At 45.5% G+C, this 19,216-nt stretch overlaps 1 protein-coding gene across 1 annotated transcript in view; it reads right to left on the minus strand.

Moving 5' to 3' along the window:
• NXN (nucleoredoxin) overlaps positions 1 to 12,050 on the minus strand; it is a 158,793-nt gene extending 146,743 nt beyond the window's left edge. The window contains exon 1 of the mRNA XM_019429653.2: positions 11,560 to 12,050. Within this exon, the coding sequence (XP_019285198.1) occupies positions 11,560 to 11,931 (372 nt within the window). The 5' untranslated portion in view covers positions 11,932 to 12,050. The remainder of the gene's footprint in view (positions 1 to 11,559) is intronic.
• Positions 12,051 to 19,216: the final 7,166 nt, after the last annotated feature.

Raw genomic sequence — 19,216 nt, forward strand, 5'->3', positions numbered from 1 at the left:
CAAGCTGTAATTATGTAAGTTCAGATAATATCTAGATAAGCTGACCCTTTGTGCTTCGGGCAGACCCCCCTGGAGTCCGTGTTCAGGTTTGTGGGGTGGGCTCAGATACGAACAGCCCACCTATACGTATAGCCCTGTCCTATACGAACAGGATAGTGATGAAACTTGAACCCTTATCATGTAAGAAATGGCCAAATGACCATGGGAATCTTTCAGAGAGAGAACTTCTGCAGGTCTCTGAAGGCTGGCCAGTCCCCTAGGCAAGGATGGCTGATGTCAGAATGGCCTCCTAAGAAGATGGCACTTTGTGGTCACTAGAAATGCTCTGGCAAGGGCTGGGTGACCACTTGCTGCACATGCTGCCATGGGGTTAGGCATAGATGACTCTAGGGGGCATCTGTAGTCCTTCCACATCCCCTCCCTCAAGTAACACACTCTCATTTTCCTTGGTAAGCACTCCCCTTTCCTGACATTCAGTCTACTTGGTTTGTGACCCCACCCTCTGGCTATGCACGTGTGCATATGACTCGGGTGTGGCCAATCAGAATATCAGACATGTCTGGGGATGGGAGGGTGACCAAAGCTGGCCTCCTTCTCCTGGGGTTCTGAGAGGACAGAAAGCAAACCCAGAGCTGCGGGTGGCCCTCCTGTCACAGGTCACTATGAGAGCAGCCGGCCAGAGGTCAGGGCCCCCACAGAGAGAAGCAGAGTGGAGATGGAGAAGGGCAGCCCCCCTGAAGAACTGCATCTGAGCCACCAGGGACTAGGAGGCGGCCAACACCTGGTCTTCTCAACGACAAGGGCCTAGGACACTTTTGAACCCAAGAGTCAATATTCTGTAGACCTTTACAATATGGATAAGAAAGGGTTGGGAATGTGGCAAGGGGGCAGACCCAGAGAAAGTTCAAGTGGAAGGAGAAACTTTAGGTTTAAAAGACTTTAGGGACATAGCTACCAGTTGCAATGTGGTTTCAAACAAATCAAAAAAAATTATTTTTATAAAAAAAAATTAGGAGACAATCAGAGAAATCTGAATACTGAGTGGATATTTGCCGATATTTAGGAATTATCTGATTTTTTGAGGTTATGATATATTATGATTTTTTTTAAGAGTTACTTAGTGAAGGGTTCCTGGGTAGATCAGTGGGTTAAGCTATCTGACTCCTGATTTTGGCTCAGGTCATGATCTCACAGTTCATGGGTTCCAGCCCCCCCTCAGGCTCTGCGTGGACAGCACGGAGCCTACTTGGGATTCTGTCTCCCTCTCTCTCGGCCCCTCACCCCCCCAAATTAACAAATAAACATTAAAATAAATAAAATAAATAAAAAATTTTTAAAAACGAGTTACTTAGTGAAATGTTTACGAAGGAAATGATACGATGCTTGGGCGCTGCTTCAAAGTAAATCCACTGAAGGGGAGGGGGAGAGGGCATGATGAATTGGTGATCCTTGTATCTGAGCGCTGGGTGCAAGGGGGTTCACTGTGCTATTTTCCCTACTGGTGTGATGTCTGAAGTTTTCAGTAATAAAAAGTCAAAAAAATAAATAAATAAATGGCAAGAGAAATATATACAGCCCAGACTCCGCTACCCACTCCCAGCTCAAAGGTGAATCCATTAGAATCCGTTCAGGAAAACTGAGCAACCAGTTGGTCAAAGAGCTGGTCTAGAATTCTAACCAGAGTCAAAGGCATGGTGTGTCATCAAATCAACAAGTGACCAGTAACTACCCCTGTCCTAGTGAGAAACTGGGGAGAAACAAGATTACATTTTGGGCCACTAGATGCAGAGTCTAGGTGCTGAGGACAGGCATGATACAAAGAAAGAAAAGCTGAGAATTTTTCTCTCCTGTCATCTGAACAGCCAAAACACAGGAACTGAAATATTGAAGTGCCTAGGGTAAACATTTAAAGGGCACTTACCATGCACCAGGCACTGTCCTAAACTCTTTTCGAATAGTAACTCATTTAACCCTTTAACAACAACCCTACAAGGTAGATACTGTTATCCCCATTTTAATGACCAGGACCTGGAGACACACAAGTTGGGTAACCCGCACCAAAATCGCATTGCTAGAAATCCACCAAGGTGTGATTCAAACCCAAAAGACCCAGACCCAGAACCCATACTCTTAGCCACTGTGTGACAGATTTCAAACGTTCACTTCTAATAGAGGAGAATTTGTGAAGGTCCGTGGATATAAATGCTTTTTTAAGCTGCAGTCACTCAAGCACGTGCCCAGAGCTGAGCAAACGCTATCCTCACACCTACATTCACTGCCATCCAGAGAGAGGTCAGAGGTAACACTGTGATTTTTCCCTATAGCTGGTTGTTCTGCCCAATCTGTATATTTCACATCAAACCCTGAAAAATGACTAACAGATGAGGCAGCTGTGCTGTGAGGCACCACGATCAAAAGAAAACTGTCTTAACCCAAAGAAAACTGTCTTGACCTGATCACGTTTAAAGGGGGAAAAGGCAACATCTTCGGATTCCATTCAGATTTTTGTCCCTAGCATACTGATGAAAAAAGACAAGTAAAACTCTATAAAACCGATTCATCTGGATAAAATTCCCCTAGGAAAACAAAGAGGGAAACCCTATCCCTAGAACAGCAAAACTCACCACACCCTCTTTACGAGTATTCAACAATGACCTGAGATGAAAGCATTCTTCACCGTAGAAATATTACTTGAATTTACCTGTAATTGGTGTCTACCTTGAAATAAGACAATGGGGAGTGGGGGAGTGATAAGATGTAACTGAAAGGAATGCTGAACTGTAAGCTTAAATGGTTTCTTGAAAAGGATTTTAAGTGTAGTTCATACAAAAATACACTGTATATCTGGTCCAAGAGTTACGACCAGCAAGCAGCAGAAAATTTATGTTTGCTTTTAATCATGGATGCCACAGAACAAAAGTTTCCATTACAGGGTTTCGCTCGAGAATAACAGCACTCAAGCAACTTTCAATTACTATACTTCTTACTTGTCATAAAGCAGAAAGCACATGTTTGAGATTTCACTGGAAGTTAGAACAGCAGTTTCTGAAAACCTCATAAAAGGGAGGACTGATTTAGTCCTAGGATCTCGGCAGGACACCTGAAGTTCAATTTTGTCTCAGAACAAAAAGCACTAAAGCAGCCCGCAGGCTTTGCATAGGATGAAGGGGAGTTGGGGCCACTTCACTGGCTGATCTAAAAAAAGCCAAATCATTAAAGGGCCCTTAGAAACCACCACCACCACCACCACCACCTCAGAAAGGCAGCAGCAGCAAAGAAGTTCTGGCTCTCCTGTCTTCCAGGCAACAGCAAATGCTTTCAGCAGTTAAACTACTTCTATCTTATTTCAGGGTCTTCTATGCATATCTAGGGTGAATCCACACCAAAAACCATTTGTTGAAAAGAGAACTTTCAGCTCCCTCCTCTTCCACAGAGAATGTTTGATGTGAACATTTTGTAAGATACGATTTCACAAACAGAAAGGACCGAGTTGAATTTAAGGGACTTCAGCTGAGCTCTTTCATCCAACACTGTGACCCTAATCTAATAATTGGTTCTCTTGCTTCAATTCTCCAACTCGAATATACTTTGAAAAGTTAAAACGTTTAGTATCTACTGATTGCTAGTTGCTCGAAGATGTAATAGGCATGCATTTTGAGTTCCTTGGAAGAAAGATTCCTGAGAAACACAAACTATGAAACATAAAAGCACGGAATGATAGGTCTACAGATAGGAGACTATTTTAATGGCCTAAGATTTTTGACATTTCAAAGTCTTTTCCTGTTTTTGAGCACAGAATTATAGGGCAATGGAGTTACACATCCATTTGCTTGTTTAAGTGCCTTTTACAGCACTCGTTAAGAAACAAAAACAAAAACACCCACATACTGTGGACATATACAATTATACAATTCAATTAAGGCCTAACTCTAATAGTAAATATTAAAATCAAGCTACACAATAGTGAAAGCACACATTTCAACTTACACGATGTGGAAACTACCATGTGTTCAAGTTCCCAATCTAAAAGTCCCATGCCTGCTTTTCTGTGATCACAGAGTCTCAGCACCTAAGGAACTGATCATCTCCCCCCCCTTTGGTTGGTTTCTGTCCTCAAAGAGCTTACAGTCTAATAACGAAACAAACACAGCCTAAGTGCTAGGGCATTTGCGCAGAAGATCTATGGAAGCCCACAGAATCATCCCACCTAGAGGACAAAGAGACAAGAAAACTTCTTAGGGAAACAGGGGAGCCAGGACTGAAGTTTAGAAGTGCCAAACTCAGCCAGCTGGGAGGGAAAAGAACACGGTGCAGGTGAGACAGGAGACAGGAGACAGGAGAATAGTCAGGGACCATGCTCTAAAATTTGGACTTGACCCCAAAAGCTATGAAGAACAACTACAGAATTCTTAGGTAGGAGAATGATATGATCAAAGTTGTGATTTTGGACTTGACCATTCCAGAAACAGTCTAGAGCAGCGCTGCTCAAGGCTCAAGGTAGGTTTGCAACCCAGTGCTTTCCCATAAGTTGCTACTGGCCCCAAACAAGGTAAGTACAGAAATTGAGAATGAGTACTCAGCAGTTTGACATTGCAGCAACAACCAAGCCTGTGATCAACAGGCTCCTCTTGTTGAAAAGGACAGAGACCAGCCTGTGTGAGGTCAACTTAGTGGGGAGTTGCATGTGATTCAACCTCAACAGGAGTCATGCTTAGTAAGCCCACTTGGATTGGTGTGTGACGGATTGGAAATTAACAAAATAAAATAAAACTGATCATTGATTACAGGCAGCTTGAGAAGATGGTCTGAGAACCATTCCAGGCATCAAGATTGGAAGCAAGGAGCCCCAGGAGAAGCTGCTGGTGGTACACAGTCATCCAGATGAAACCTCAACTCAAGCCGTGATGATAGGGATGGCAAGAATTGTTCAGAGTTGAGATGTATTAAGGGAATCGCATCAGCAAGACTCTGTGGATGTGAGGGGTGCCAGAGAAGCAAGGATGACTCTTGAGACTTCAGAACTCTTACTTCTCTTTTTTAATTTTTTTTTATTTTATCAGTTTTTAAAAAAATTTTTTTAAGTTTATTTCAAGAGAGAGAGAGAGAAACAGAGCACATGAGCAAGGGAGGGGAAGAGAGAGGCAGAGAGAATCCCAAGCAAACTCCATGCTGTCAGCACAGAGCCCGATGTGGGGCTTGAACTCGAATTGTGAGATCATGACCTGAGCCGAAGTCAGGAACTCAACGCTTAACCAGCTGAGCCACCCGGCACCCCACCCCCTTTTTTTTTTAATTTGAGAGAGAGAGCAAGTGGGGGTAGAGGCAGAGAGAAAGGGAGAGAATCCTAAGCAGGCTCTGCACCATCAGCTTTAATTTTTTTTTTTTTTTGGAATGTTTATTTATTTTTGAGAGAGAGAGAGAGAGTCAGAGTGCGAGCCGGGGAGGGGCAGAGAGAGAGGCAGACACAGAATCTGAAGCAGGCTCCAGGCTCTGAACTGTCAACACAGAGCCCAACGTGGGGCTCGAACCCTCAAACCACAAGATCATGATTTGAGCTAAAGTCGAACGCTTAACCGACCAAACCACCCAGGCGCCCCAACTCTTACTTCTTTTTAAAATAACAGTCAGATATAAAGCAAAAGTACGCAAGAACCTCATGAGAGCCAGGATCAGCAAAAAGATCCCAAATTCATAGCCATTTTCTTCAAGTGCCTTTGAATAAGTAGCATGGTAAATTAATAAAATACAGAAAAGTAAGCACTCTGGTGGTTAACACTGAGTACCGCTGGGAATTGAGAACGCAAAGAGAAGAAAACATCCTATGCCAAGACTATGCTCTCCCGCTTGAAAGGAAATCATCCCTCGAGGAGCCTGGTCTACTCAGACTGGGGCTAGCTAGAGTCCTAGAGGCCCAAGCCTTATCAAAAATAAAAATAAAAAAGACCCCCTCCACCTCCCATACACAGAGCAACTTATTCAGTCCCCACCCCAGCTGTGTATCACACAAAGCCTCCTTTTTCAAATTTGTGCAGATACTAAAACAAGGCCTCAAAACCAAAAGGAAGAGTGATAAAAAGAGGGTGGGGGAGGGGGAGAAAAGAGGATAAATGAAATCAATGACCCTAACCTCAAAACCCACAGCTTTCCTCTGTGCTCTGGTGCACATCCCAACCTCTATCAATCAGCAAGAGCTGTGAACAGCTAGCCAGTCAGGCCTGAGTCCCTAACTGGAGGCCTGAATCGTAAGGCGCAGTGGCTACAAGTCTGGGCAAACCTATCCTACAGCATTCCAGAGCTAGGAAGGGAGGTGGCCGTGTTAGAGGGTGTGTTAGAGTCTCCACTGCTCCAGAGAGCAGGCACCATCCCTTTCCCAAGCTGAAAGAGCAGCAGCCCTACAACCTTCACGCTGCCCGGATTTAAGAGGGCAGGATCAGCGACAGACGCGCCTAATAGCTCTGGCAAACCGCAGAACCAGCACCAAGTGCGTAATTAATCTCTCTCAAGAAGGGTGCCTCATCATCTTAAAGTTGTTACCCTTTATCCCGTCTGGGCCTCATTGACCTGATGTCTCAAGTTTCACTGGCAAATGTGAGTATGGAGCTCAGTAAATCTCAGGACTACCAGTTCTTTAAGGAACAGTTTTGTTTTGTTTTTAAGTTTATTTATTTATTTTGAAAGAGAGAGCAGGGGAGGAGCAGAGAGAGAGAGAGAGAGAGAGAGAGAGAGAGAGAGAGAGAGAGAGAGAAAATCCCAAGCAGGATCCACACTATCAGCACAGAGACAGATACAGGGTTCAACCCCATGAACTGTGAGATCATGACCTGAGCCGAAATCAAGAGTTGGACACTTAATAAGCCACCCAGGAACCCCAAGAATAGTATTTTCTAAATATTCATTTGCTTTCATTGCTTCATTCTTCCAGGTCTTTCTCCTCAATTATAATCTCTTCTAGGGCAATTCTTTCAACTCCTTCACCATACCCCCCTGTACACTTAGAAGTCATTTGTTTGAAAAGTTAAAAAATATACCTTGTAACCGCAATTCTGTAATGTGATATATTCCAAAGTCTCAGGAGATGAAAGAATTACTAGATTTCATGAGAATTTTTTAACGATAGCTAGCACTTAGTGAGCACATACTATCTGCCAGGCAGATGCTATTATCATCTCATTTTACAGATAAGGAAACCTGTGGCACAGACACGTAGGGTAACTTTCACAAGGTCACACAGCTATCAAATGACAGAGCCAGGATCTGAACTCAGGCAGGTGGACATCAGTCCCTATTTTTACCTACTATATACTAGACGTCTTCATTATGCAGAGAAAAATGAAAGATTAAAAAGCACATTACAAATAATGGAGCAAGGAAAAAGCCTCTCAAGGAAAATTGCTTTTATTACTTTAATTGGACTGTTGTCTTTTATTAGACAGATCCAAGTCCTGGAAACAAAGTGAACAGAGGGAGCCTGTCCTGGCTGATCCAGGCTCCTTTTGCACAAGGCAGAAAACCCCATCTTCAAAGCTGTGCTTTTTCCGCTTTTAGCACCATGAAAGTGGTCTGTCAGTGTCCTAGAAGTTATTCTCTTAGTGGTCAGGGTATCGACATTTGAGGGAAGATGAGCTGGGAGAGACGGAGCTATAAAACTGCTTGGGTTGGAGGGCGGGGGGGAAGCGCCTGGGTGGCTCAGTCAGTTTAGGCATCCAATTCGGCGCAGATCATGATCTCACAGCTTGTGAGCTCAGGCCCCGTGTCGGGCTCTGTGCTGACAGCTCAGAGCCTGGAGCCTGCTTCAGATTCTGTGCCCCCCTCTCTCTCTGCCCCTCCCTGGCTCACACTCTGTCTCTTTGTCTCTCTCTCAAAGATAAAAAAGATTGCCTGGGTTGGTACCAAACCTTGCCCCATTCCAAAGAGCCAAAGGGATTCCAGTGAATTCTAGCCCACACCTCTGATTTAGTCTGAACCAAAAGAACCACCCAGAGCAAACAACCCAGACAGGGAAACAGGAAGATTCCCCTTCCCCTGACTGGAGCAGGCAGACCGGAGCAGGTAGACTGGACCAGAGCCTCCTGACTGCCACTCATCGGCCCCCAACTTTCTCTTTTCCTTTCTGTCTGGCAGGAAGGTCTAGGGCCAAGCCAGACCCCAGCAAACCTGTCTAAGACCAGTGGTCCTGCACCATTTGATGTCAGTGCACCCACACTGACCAAATGTATTCCATCAGGTATCCAGCCCAGGCAAAATGAAGTCCAGTGGCTTTAAAACCAAACTCCGTGCTGCCCTCTCTGATGCCGAAGCAGAAGATCCTGGGGATCCACTCTCCTGTTCGGCCAGCAAAGTAACTTATCCCCACCTGAAGAACACATCAAATTCCCAAAGTCCGAATCATCACCACTTTCCAACTATTCATTTCATTCTCTCTCTCCGGAAATCTGAAAAATGTCTCCCAACAAAAGGAAAAGCAAACCTACTTATTAAAACAAGTCCAACTGCCTTGACTTCAAGATTATAGGTTTCCTGACAAAACTGCTCTTATAAAGGCAGTCAAAGTTCTATTATCATTTAATTACAATTTCTATACAGCTATTTATATGTGTGTGCTTGGAAGCCAAAAAAATGAAGCTTCAGTTATTTTTGCACCTACCACAAAAGCAAGCAGAAACAGGACAACCTTCCATAAAGCTTTTTTTTTTTTTTTGTTTAAAGATGCTAGAGTCCTTTTATTTGCTGTTTTCTCACAGCTTCAGTCAAGGTGAGCAGACCCAGGCAAAATGCAAGCCTAACATATATGGTCATCCCCAGACTTACTTTCTTACTACATAAAGGGGAAATTAATAAAAGAAGAAAAAAATACCACACAGCATTTTCTTTCCCCACCATAATCTTTCAATTTTCTTTAGAGAAATGCCAGCCAATAACTAATTAGAACCATATCCTTTGTTATCCCAGTGGGAAGAAGTATATGAATGGTTTGAAGGAACAAATGTTAACGAGAACTTTAAAAAACTTAGTAATCTGGAACTCTGGTTTGCCCTTCGGTGTAAAACAAAATTCTATTCTTTGAAACTATTATAGTTGGCGAAACAACATGGACAGGGGCCATCAGCAAAAAGGTAAGCGTTCACCGCTCAGCACCCTGAACCGGGGATGCCCTAGGCTTTTCCCTGTTTTTATCACGAAACTGCCATTACAAGCTCACAGACTTCTAAGCATCTCAGTTTCAAACAGAGAGGCAAAAACTCAACCTTACAAAAAAGGGAATTGTTTACTTTCTTTGGTTTCAAGGGAGAAAATAATTCCTTTCAGAGGGAGTACATAGCTGTTGTCATTTCTGAAAATATGTTTTCCATAAAAAACACAGCTGGAGTCTTTTTACCTGGCATATCACTACGGATGGTTTCCGGGATCAGACAGACCTTGAGTTGCCTATTCATGAACATCCAGGAGTAGAAACTACCTCTTCAAAAACTGGATTTGTTTTACACAACAAAGTGAACCAGAGGATGCGAGACAGAAAAACTCCGAGCGAAAAATAAATGTTTAAGATGCTATGCACCATGGTTTGGGCATGTTCAGCATTCTGAACTGTATTTTCAAAAGGGGGTCTGCCCTGTGTCATCCAGACTCTCATCCTGGTGGAATCGGCAGGTCCAGACTAGGGCCACTTTTTGTGTGTGTGCAGGGGACTAGCCCCGGCAGAGAGAACCAGGCATGGCATATAGCATATGAAATAGTCTCCTTTTTCAAGAAAAAGCTTTAAGTATTTGGAAAACATCACAGTCTGCTCCATGTTTTTACCATCCAGCAAATTTACTTCCTCCACTGTGAAAAAAAACAACAGGCCTCAGGTCTGTAAGTTTCCCATCATGTTCGCATGAGCTAGAAATCATGTGTATTGCCCAATAAGGACGTTATTTTACACATACTGGTATATACAATAGAAACTTGCCATAACAATAAAAATATTTTTTGGTAAATCACCTTCTGAATAATATTTCTCCCCAAAAGGATCATAAAAACAACCACCAAGGAAAACAAAGAATTCCCATATTTTTAAAGCAAAAAAGGATTGGCCATTCATATTCACGCACTATCAAATATATAACCCAACTATGAGCAAGATCACCTAAAAAGTGGTTAAAATGCCAAGTTTTGCCTCTGTGTGGTTAGTGAGCTCATGTTTTTCCAATGTGAAGTTTACAAACTGTATTTGTTAAACTGTATTTCATGCTTTAAATCCTAAATCCGCACCTTACACTATTTGGAGATGATTTACTCGAGACATTTGGGGTCACAATATAGAGCCTTTTGGTCTTACTAAATCTAAATCATGCTTCTCAACAAGACTCTGTAGACATAAAAGAAACACATGGCATGCCGTTACCATCCTCCCCAGAGGCACGTCCACACCCCCAGAACAGCCCTTCTTCTCCTGTCCACTCCATAAACTAAGATTCTCCTCAGAAAGGGAAGGTGCAGGATTCACACGTTGCATCACGCATACAAATTAAGCAAGAACGCTCCAAAACTTTTCCTGCTTCGATTTATGACAAGATTTCCTGAATCCCTTTTATTAAAACAGACAGCTTCATCCAACAGATGCACTCAAAAACCCAAACTAATTTCAGCAGCAAAATGCTGGGAATGAGTAGTTGACAGCGAAGTATAAATTTCCCCAAAGCCTCGTTTTTCCAGTTAACCTAAGGGATCAGTTCAGCATTTAATTTCGAAGTGTGCCAAGACGACAGTGGCCCACCGACCAAGCAACTAAGACCTGCAAAGACGGGTCTGTTCCTGCGCCTGAGAGGCATCTGGGGAGGACTGCTGGACAGGCAGACAATGAAAAGCTCCCCGGTGGCCACTAGTCGAGCCCGCGGGGGCGGGGGGCGGAGGGCGGAGGGAGGAGGGAGGAGGGAGAAGGGGAGAGGAGAGAGCGCCCTTCTCACCCAAAGCCATGGTCAGCGGCTGCCTCTCCCGGGCACGGGGCGGCTTGGCCTCGGAGTCCCGGGTCACGGGGGAAGGGGTCCCCTGAAAAGAAGATTCCTCTCAGAGAGAGGAAACTTCCTGGTTTGGGCATTATGGGTAGGGGGCGAGCGCCAACCCCCCACCACTACAGGTATCCGCCGGGAGTCTGGAGGCTGAGGGAAGGAAACAGCCCCTCCCCGCGCCCACGGCGGAGGTTGGGGGTCACGGGGTCGGGACCCCCGGCGCAGCTGCCCACTAAGCAAGGCTCCCGACGCGTGGGGATCTGGCTCTTGGCTCCTCGGGACAGAAGCCGGGATCGGGGGCCTGGGGGTGTCAAACTTCCCCCACGGGCGCGGCCTGGCACCCGCACCGAGGAGTTGCCGCGGGAGCCCCAACCCGGCGGGATCCTCGGACGGAGGCGGGCATAGACAGAGGAAGGCGACACTAAGGGACACGAGGGGAAGCGTGTGCAAAGATACAGGAGCGGGGCCGAGGGGCCGCGTGTTGCGGGTGGGGCCGGCGAACACCCCGCTTCCCCGAACGCGCGGGCTGCGCACCGAGGCCAGGGGCGCCAACGAGGCCCGCGCAGCTCACCTTCCTGTGCTTCTCCTTGTAGGGCAGCGCCAGCCACGGCATGTCCCGCACGAAGTCCTGCCACTGCCGCTGGTCCTGGTCCGAGGACACGAAGACGATCTCCAGGCGGCGCAGCGGCTCGGGATCCGCGGCCGCCCCGGCCCCCGGCCCCGGCCCGGCCCCGGCCCCCGGCCCGGCCGCGGCGTCCCCCCTCAGGCGGCCGTAGAAGGCGGCCAGACTGCCGCTGAGCTGCGCGCAGGGGGCGCTCAGGCTGCAGCCGAAGTAGAGCCCGAGCAGCGAGATGCCGCGGGAGCCCAGCGAGTGCACGTCCACCTCCTCGCCGCCGCCCGTCACCAGCTTCTCGCCGAGCAGCTCCTCCAGGAAGCCCGACATCCTGGCCCACCGCAGCCCGGGCACGCGGGCGGGCAGGCGGCTGCAACCCCGCTCCCTCGGTCCTCGCGGCGGGCGGAGGCAGCGGCGGCGGCAGCGGCGGCGGCGGCGGCTGAGGCGGGCGGCGGGCGAGGGGCAGAAGAGAGCCCCGCCCACCAGGGCCCGCCCCTTGCCCGCCCCTCCGACCCGCCCCCGGCCCGCCCCCTCCGTGGCTGTCCCGGGCCGCGCTCTGGGCCCTAATCTGCTGCAGCTGGCGATCCCGCGCAGGCTTCCACCGCGTGGCCGAATTGCTCGGGAAAGAGCCCTAGCGAGAAGGCTGGCCGGAAACGCCCCACTCTGAGGGCATGCCCGAGGCTAAGTGCAGAAAGGAGAGGGGTCACCGAGCCGGCCTCTCTGAGGCTGCAGTCGGTGCGGAGCTGGACTGGTCCCCCACCCTCCGAGCTCTCAGTTCTCTCTGGACTTCTCCAAACATTCCCATAGTCCCCCTACCCGAGTGCTCTCTCTCTCTCTCTCTCTTTCCCTGCGCAAGGCCTAACCGGCCATTTCGTACCCCATCTCGGAATGCTTACAAGTACTTAGCATCTATACACAATCACCATTTCATCAGGCTGGGGCTTGCTAGCACTTATTTCTCTATCGTGTGTTTTGTGTATGTTTCGTCTACCTTAAGAGGACTGGAGGACGCCACCTCTTGCATTTCTCGGGTAGCTAGGCACACATGAGGGAGTCCTTGAGACTGGCGAGTGGCTCGTGGGTCGCGCTGTGGGAGTTCAGTCCACAGGTCGCAGTGAGTGGCTCTCTTCCATCTCCGCAAGTGTATGAAACAGATGCCGCAGCAGCTTTAAATCCATGCTGGCTGCACTCCTGAATCGGTTCTATACTTTCTATCAAGTCTGTTGATAGTTAAGACAAATTCTAGGAATTATTTATTTATTTATTTATTGCCAGCTGGCAAGATGCTACCCTATGCTTGGATTGAACAGGTGGTCTGTGGCAAGCCTTCCCGCCCCCCCCCCATACACACGAAAAAATAAAATGCATACCGTGCCAACCTGCAATAGAAGAGGACCTTCAGTTGTGTGTGTGCTCAGCTACCAGCAACCCAGTGAAAGGAAAAGACGCCCCTCTCACCGCCCTCCACCCTGCCTTTGGAAGTTATTTCTTGGGCATCTAGCGCCATCTAATGGAAAGAGTGAAAAAATGAGCTATGCCAGAGCCCAGTATGTGAAGAGATACTGGCAGGCAAGCAAAGTATTTCTACTTTATAGCGGCTTTCCACCCACACAAACATACAGACACACACACACATCATAGCACACTTTACAAGAGTTAATTTAAACCTCAATATCATCGCAAGATTTTGGCACAAATTTTCATGCCTAAGGTTCTCAATTTGTCTAGGCTAGAACAAGGAATTGTCGTTTTTCAGCTCAGTGAAATGTTAACCACACAAACTGATGAAAGAGGTGGAGGTGGGAGCCTAGAGTGGATTGGCAATCCTGAAACTTACACCTGCTTTCTTAGTATCCACCTAATATATCTGCTCACTTCATAAGAATGATCTGTGGATTGAAGACTGCCTTTAAACAAGCAAGATTCCTATCACAAAAAGGAAATTCTGAGTTAAGTCTTAAAGTGTCATGCCAAAATTCTGTGCCACTGCAGGGGCAGACTTACAATAAAACACAAAGGAAACATCACTTTTTACTGAAAATATATTAAAGCTATGAACATAACAGACATTAAGTTATTAGATATCTTTAAAAATCCTGGGGGTGCCTGGGTGGCTCAGTCAGTTGGGCGTCCAACTTCAGCTCAGGTCATGATCTTGCAGTCTGTGAGTTCGAGCCCCACATTGGGCTCTGCACTGACAGCTCAGAGTCTGGAGCCTGCTTCAGATTCTGTCTCCATCTTTCTCTGCCCCTCCCCTGATCTCACTGTGTGTGTGTGTCTCTCTCTCTCTCAAAAATAAAATAAAAACATTAAAAAAAATTTTTTTTAATCCTGAAAGGAGGGACACCTGGGTGGCTCAGTTGGTTAAGCGTCCAACTTCGGCTCAGGTCAGGATCTCATGGCTTGTGAGTTCAAGCCCTGCATCGGGCTCTGTGCTGACAGCTCAGAGCCTGGAACCTGCTTCAGATTCTGTGTCTCCTGTTCTCTCTGCCCTTCCCCTGCTCACACTCTGTTTGTCTGTCTCTCTCTCAAAAATAAACATTAAAAAATTTATTTTAATCCTGAAAGCAGGGGTGACTAGAAGGCTCAGTTGAGAGAACCTGAGACTTTTGATGTCAGTCAAGTTCCACGTTGGACATAGAGATTACTTTTTAAAAAGGGAAAAATCCTGAAAGTCATATTTGAAATACCCATCAGTGGATCAAATTAGGCACCACTGAAATCACGTGAGACAGATAGATCCTATGTTCTGACATTTTCAAATGAACACTGAAGAGATGTAAAAGGACTACAAATAAGCATTTATATCCTATGGAAGCAAAGGTGTGGAGGTAGGTGAAGTGGGAATTCGGGGGATCACAAAGTTGGGAAAAGAGTGAAGTCATTATTAGCATACTTAACTTAGGTCCACTAGGTGCAAGTCTGATATAAAGAGGCAGCTTGTTCAGCCTTTTACTTTTATTATTTCATAGCACTTTCCACTGGAGTATATCCAAACCAGCATCTGGCACCTGGGAAAGTGAGAGTTTGAGCATACTGCACATGAAATATAAATAAAATTTAGAGAATTGTTGGTGCAGCAGGCCTTGGTTAGAAGCCAAATATCACAGCTGCCTTTTAAAGGGGTGTGGAAAGAGGGGATTTGCAATGGAAATGATTCCAAAATCATAATTCTAGTGGGTGTTTGTTACAAGAAGAAGCCCAAGGAGACTCATTTGGCTTCCTGTAAAGAATAGCCAACATCCTTTGACTTGTGAAAAGCACTCTCTCTGCTTATGCAGTTCAAGAGACCCACTTAAAGATAATGCCCCTACTGGTACTTAGCTAGTAATATTATATGAGTTGACTGGCTATTCTGAAAATTATTATTGTATTAAAATATGTATTAGGGAACCACAATGTGCCTGCCTAACATTGTATGGAACATACACATTTACAGAATTTCCCTTTTGAGAAATTGCATTCTAAGGCACATGATGCCATACAAAACATGTACTGACATATATGTGTTATACACACACACACATCTATGTACACACATACATGTCACCTTTAAGATTCATCAAGACCACGTTCCTTGACCTTCGGGTCTAGTAGCATATGTGCACAAAGATGTATGTGGACAGATATTTACTGATCCACTGGTGAAATCAGAAAAAAAAAACTGGAAAACTGGAAAGAGCTTAACTGTGCAGCAACAAAAATGATTAAATCATAGCACATTCATTATTTGAACTACAATCTGGTCATTGAAAAGGATTAAGGAAAACTCAATGTATGCTGTATTAGTCCATATTATCCAGAGAAATAGAACCAATATATACAGTGATTTATTATAAGGAATTGGTTCACATGATTAGGGAGGCTGAGAAGTCCATATCTGCACTCCGCAAGCTGGACCCAGGAGAGTTGATAGCAGAGTTCCAGTTTGACTCCAGAGGCCTGAGAACTAGGAGAGCTGAGGGTGTGAGTTCTAGTCTGAGCCCAAAGGTGAAGACTTGTGTGCCAGCGTGAAGACAGGCAGAGAGAACAAATTCTCCCTTACCTCACTTTTTATTCTGTTCAGGCCTTCATCCAATTAAACAAGACACACATGGGGGAGGACAATCTCCTGATTCGCATGTAAATCTCGTCCAGACACACCCTCACAGACACATCCATAATGGTGTTTAACCAAATATCTGGGTACCCGCATCCCAGTCAAGTTGATACATAAAATCAAACATCACAAGTCAACCCTTTGTCAACCTGGCACCCATAAGCGTCTCCTTAAACCATGCTTACTCTTCAAAGAAGACAATGACAAGATCATAATTCCACCTAACATGATACAAATATCCTGTGTATAAATAAAAACACACTAACCTCTTCCCCATAAGAGGTAAAGTTCTTGAGTGACGGACATTTACTCCTCTCCTTATCTAGTAACTTGAATACAATAATTTTAAATTAACAATACTTAAATATCTTTTTTTTAATGCTTATTTATTTTTGAAAGAGAGAAAGAGAGAGGGCATGAGTGGGGGAGGGGCAGAGAGAGGAGACACAGAACCTGAAGCAGGATCCAGGCCGTGAGCTGTCACCACAGAGCCTGACGCGGGGCTCAAACTCATGAACCATGAGATCATGACCTGAGCCGAAGTCGGACGCTCAACCGACTGAGCCACCCAGGCGCCCTAATACTTAAACACAGCTTATGTTACATAATAAGTGAATAAGAGAGGTAATAAATAAAGATGTTTGCCAAACATATATGTATCCACACATATTTATAATAATATAAGACAATGACAATCAAGTGGACACATAAAATTAACCATCACATACACTAACATGAAATATCTCTAAAATGTAGCATGAGAGAAAGTAAGGTGCACACTAGGTAGGAAATATGAAGCTACCACCTACAGATTTTTAAGTGGAGAAAAATACACATATGCACACACAAATATGCTTATATGTGGATGAAATACATCTGGAAAGACATTTAAGAAATAGTAACAGGTTGCTTGGGGAAGGAAATTGAAGGACTGGAAATAGGTGTGAGAAAAATCCAGAGGGTTATTATTTTAAGCCCAAGAAAAAAAACTTTTTAAATTTTCAAATAAGGACTTATTCAAAAGATAAGATACTAGGGCCACCTGGGTGGTTCAGTTGGTTAAGCATTCGACTTCAGCTCAGGTCATGATCTCACGGTTTGTGAGTTGAAGCCCTGCCTGGTGCTCTCTGCTGTCAGTGTAGAGAGCCTGCTTAGGATCTTCTGTCTCCCTCTCTCTGCTCCTCTCCCGGTCTCTCTCTCTCTCTTTCTCAAAAATAAAGAAAAAATTTTTTAAAAAAAGGTAAGATACTATAAGTGGAGAAAAAAATATGAAAGTACATCAGGACAGGGGCGCCTGGGTGGCTTAGTTGGTTGGGTAGCCGACTCGACTTTGGCTCTGGTCAGGATCTCACAGTTCATGGGTTTGAGCCCCGCATCGGGCTCTGCACTGACAGCAAGGAGCCTGCATGGGATTTTCTCTCTCCCTTTCTCTCTGCTCCTACCCTGCTCGTTCTCTCTCTTTCTCTCAAAATAAATAAATAAACTTAAATACACACACACACACACACACAAATAAAGCACATCAGGACATCTCAGAATGAAAGAGAAAAAAGGTCTTATACCAAAAAAAGGTATAAGCGGGGGAGGGGCAGAGAGAGAGGGAGACAAAGAATCCGAAGCAGGCTCCAGGCTCTAAGCTGTCAGGACAGAGCCCGATGTAGGGCTTGAACCCACAAACTGTGATATCATGACCTGAGCCGAAGTCAGACACTTAACCACTGAGCCACCCAGGCGCCCCTAAATTGTGAGTTTCCTTTAAAAGATTTCACCTGTAGATGAATGCTGTATCACAGCTTTTACATGTTTTATCTGTCCCTTTTTAAAAAGGCTGGTCTTTTGGGAGCCTGGGTGGCTCAGATGGGTAAGCATCTGACTTTGGCTCAGGTCATGATCTCGCACCAACTTCGTAGGTAACTTCGGGAAGTCACCATTATTGTTCTTTTCACCGTTCATTTCATCTCCCAGCAAAGCAGGAGGAGGCCTCTAGTTCCTGAAGCCTCCTAACGCTTTCCTGAGTTGGAAGCGTAAGGTGCTAGAAAAACATTATGCACATTTCCATCGTTTCCAATACTTTTCAGATCGAGCCAGGATCACAACTTGGCATCACTGTGACCCTAGCGCAGACACCGCAAAGTGGATGGTTCATTAACCGAGTCTGAAGTGGGTCCTAGCAATCCACCAGACTGCCAGATTGTTTGCCAGATCTCCAATAGCTTTGTGTAAGCAAAGCCAAAGCAACAGCACAAGAGATGGTAAGCAAATCTGGATTGCTGGGTATGAGCAAGTAAAACCTCCAAACAATTACGCTGTGGGAGAAATTTGTTCCAGAGCATTAAGACCACCCACCAGAATCAGGCTACGGTCTAAGGATCTCTCACTGGAAACAGCACAGGATGCCTTTGCTCTTACCATAGCTATCGTAGGTCATAGGGAAAAGGCAAAAAGAATTAAGAAATAATAATAACAAATATTTTCTAACAGTTGTCCTTGACTGAGTAGAGGGCACAAGTCAAAGAAATGACACACAGTCAAAAAGTCCGAACTCATCTCTCAAACACTACAGATCACAAATTATTAAGAATGATTCTGAGCCATCACTTCTAGATCCAAAAGAGGTATGGAAAGCAGACAATTGGGAATGGAAATGTTCCAATGAGAGCAAACGTGGACTGAAGCCTATTTGTCTTCTTGGGCACAAGCTATAAAAGCAACATTTTGAGTTTAGATTTTATCCTGGCATGGAGAATTCTGAGCAGGGAATTAATCACGGTTCTGTGCTGAGAGATCACTCTGGATGCTTTGGAGGACAGCAAGGTAGTAGGTATGAAGAACAACTAAAATTCTATTAAACGAAACCGACTAGAGCCCAAAATATGGCCGTGGCAATGGATATAAAAAAAAGGGGGTGCTTGGGGCGCCTGGGTGGCTTGGTTGGTTCAGCATCTGACTTTGGCTCAGGTCATGTTCTCACAGTTCATGGGTTTGAGCCCTGCATCATGACAGCTCAAAGCCTGGAGCCTGCTTTGGATTTCGTGTCTCCCTCTCTTTGCCCCTACCCCACTCATGTTCTCTCTCTCTCTCTCTCTCAAAAATAAATAAGCATTTAAAAAAATTTTTTTTTAAAGAAGGGATGGATTTGAAAAACAGTCAGATGGTATCCAGGGGATGCAGCATGCAAAGAGTTTAATCCTAATTAAATTCATGGAATCGCCATTTCACCTAGATGGGAAACTCAGTAAGACCACATTTGGGGAGGAAAATAAATTCTAATTTAGATCCACCTGAACCCAGTAGTCCCATAGAAGCTTCCACCTGTGGATGCCCAATAAAAGCCACACACACAGTTAGGTGAGCTCTCTGGTCTGTCTCTCAGATCTGCTCCCCTGGCATCAGAGACCCTGATTTGGGATCCAACTCCACCCCCCCCCCCCAACTGCTCCCCTGATAGGTTCAGGCTCTTCTGTGCTTTCTGAGGCCTCCTACTTGGCTTCTGCTCCCAGTTCATGGGCAAGAGTG

Source organism: Panthera pardus, unplaced genomic scaffold, assembly GCF_024362965.1.
Source record: "Panthera pardus isolate Hobbes unplaced genomic scaffold, ASM2436296v1 HiC_scaffold_3, whole genome shotgun sequence".
In the NCBI taxonomy this organism is placed as follows: domain Eukaryota; kingdom Metazoa; phylum Chordata; class Mammalia; order Carnivora; family Felidae; genus Panthera; species Panthera pardus.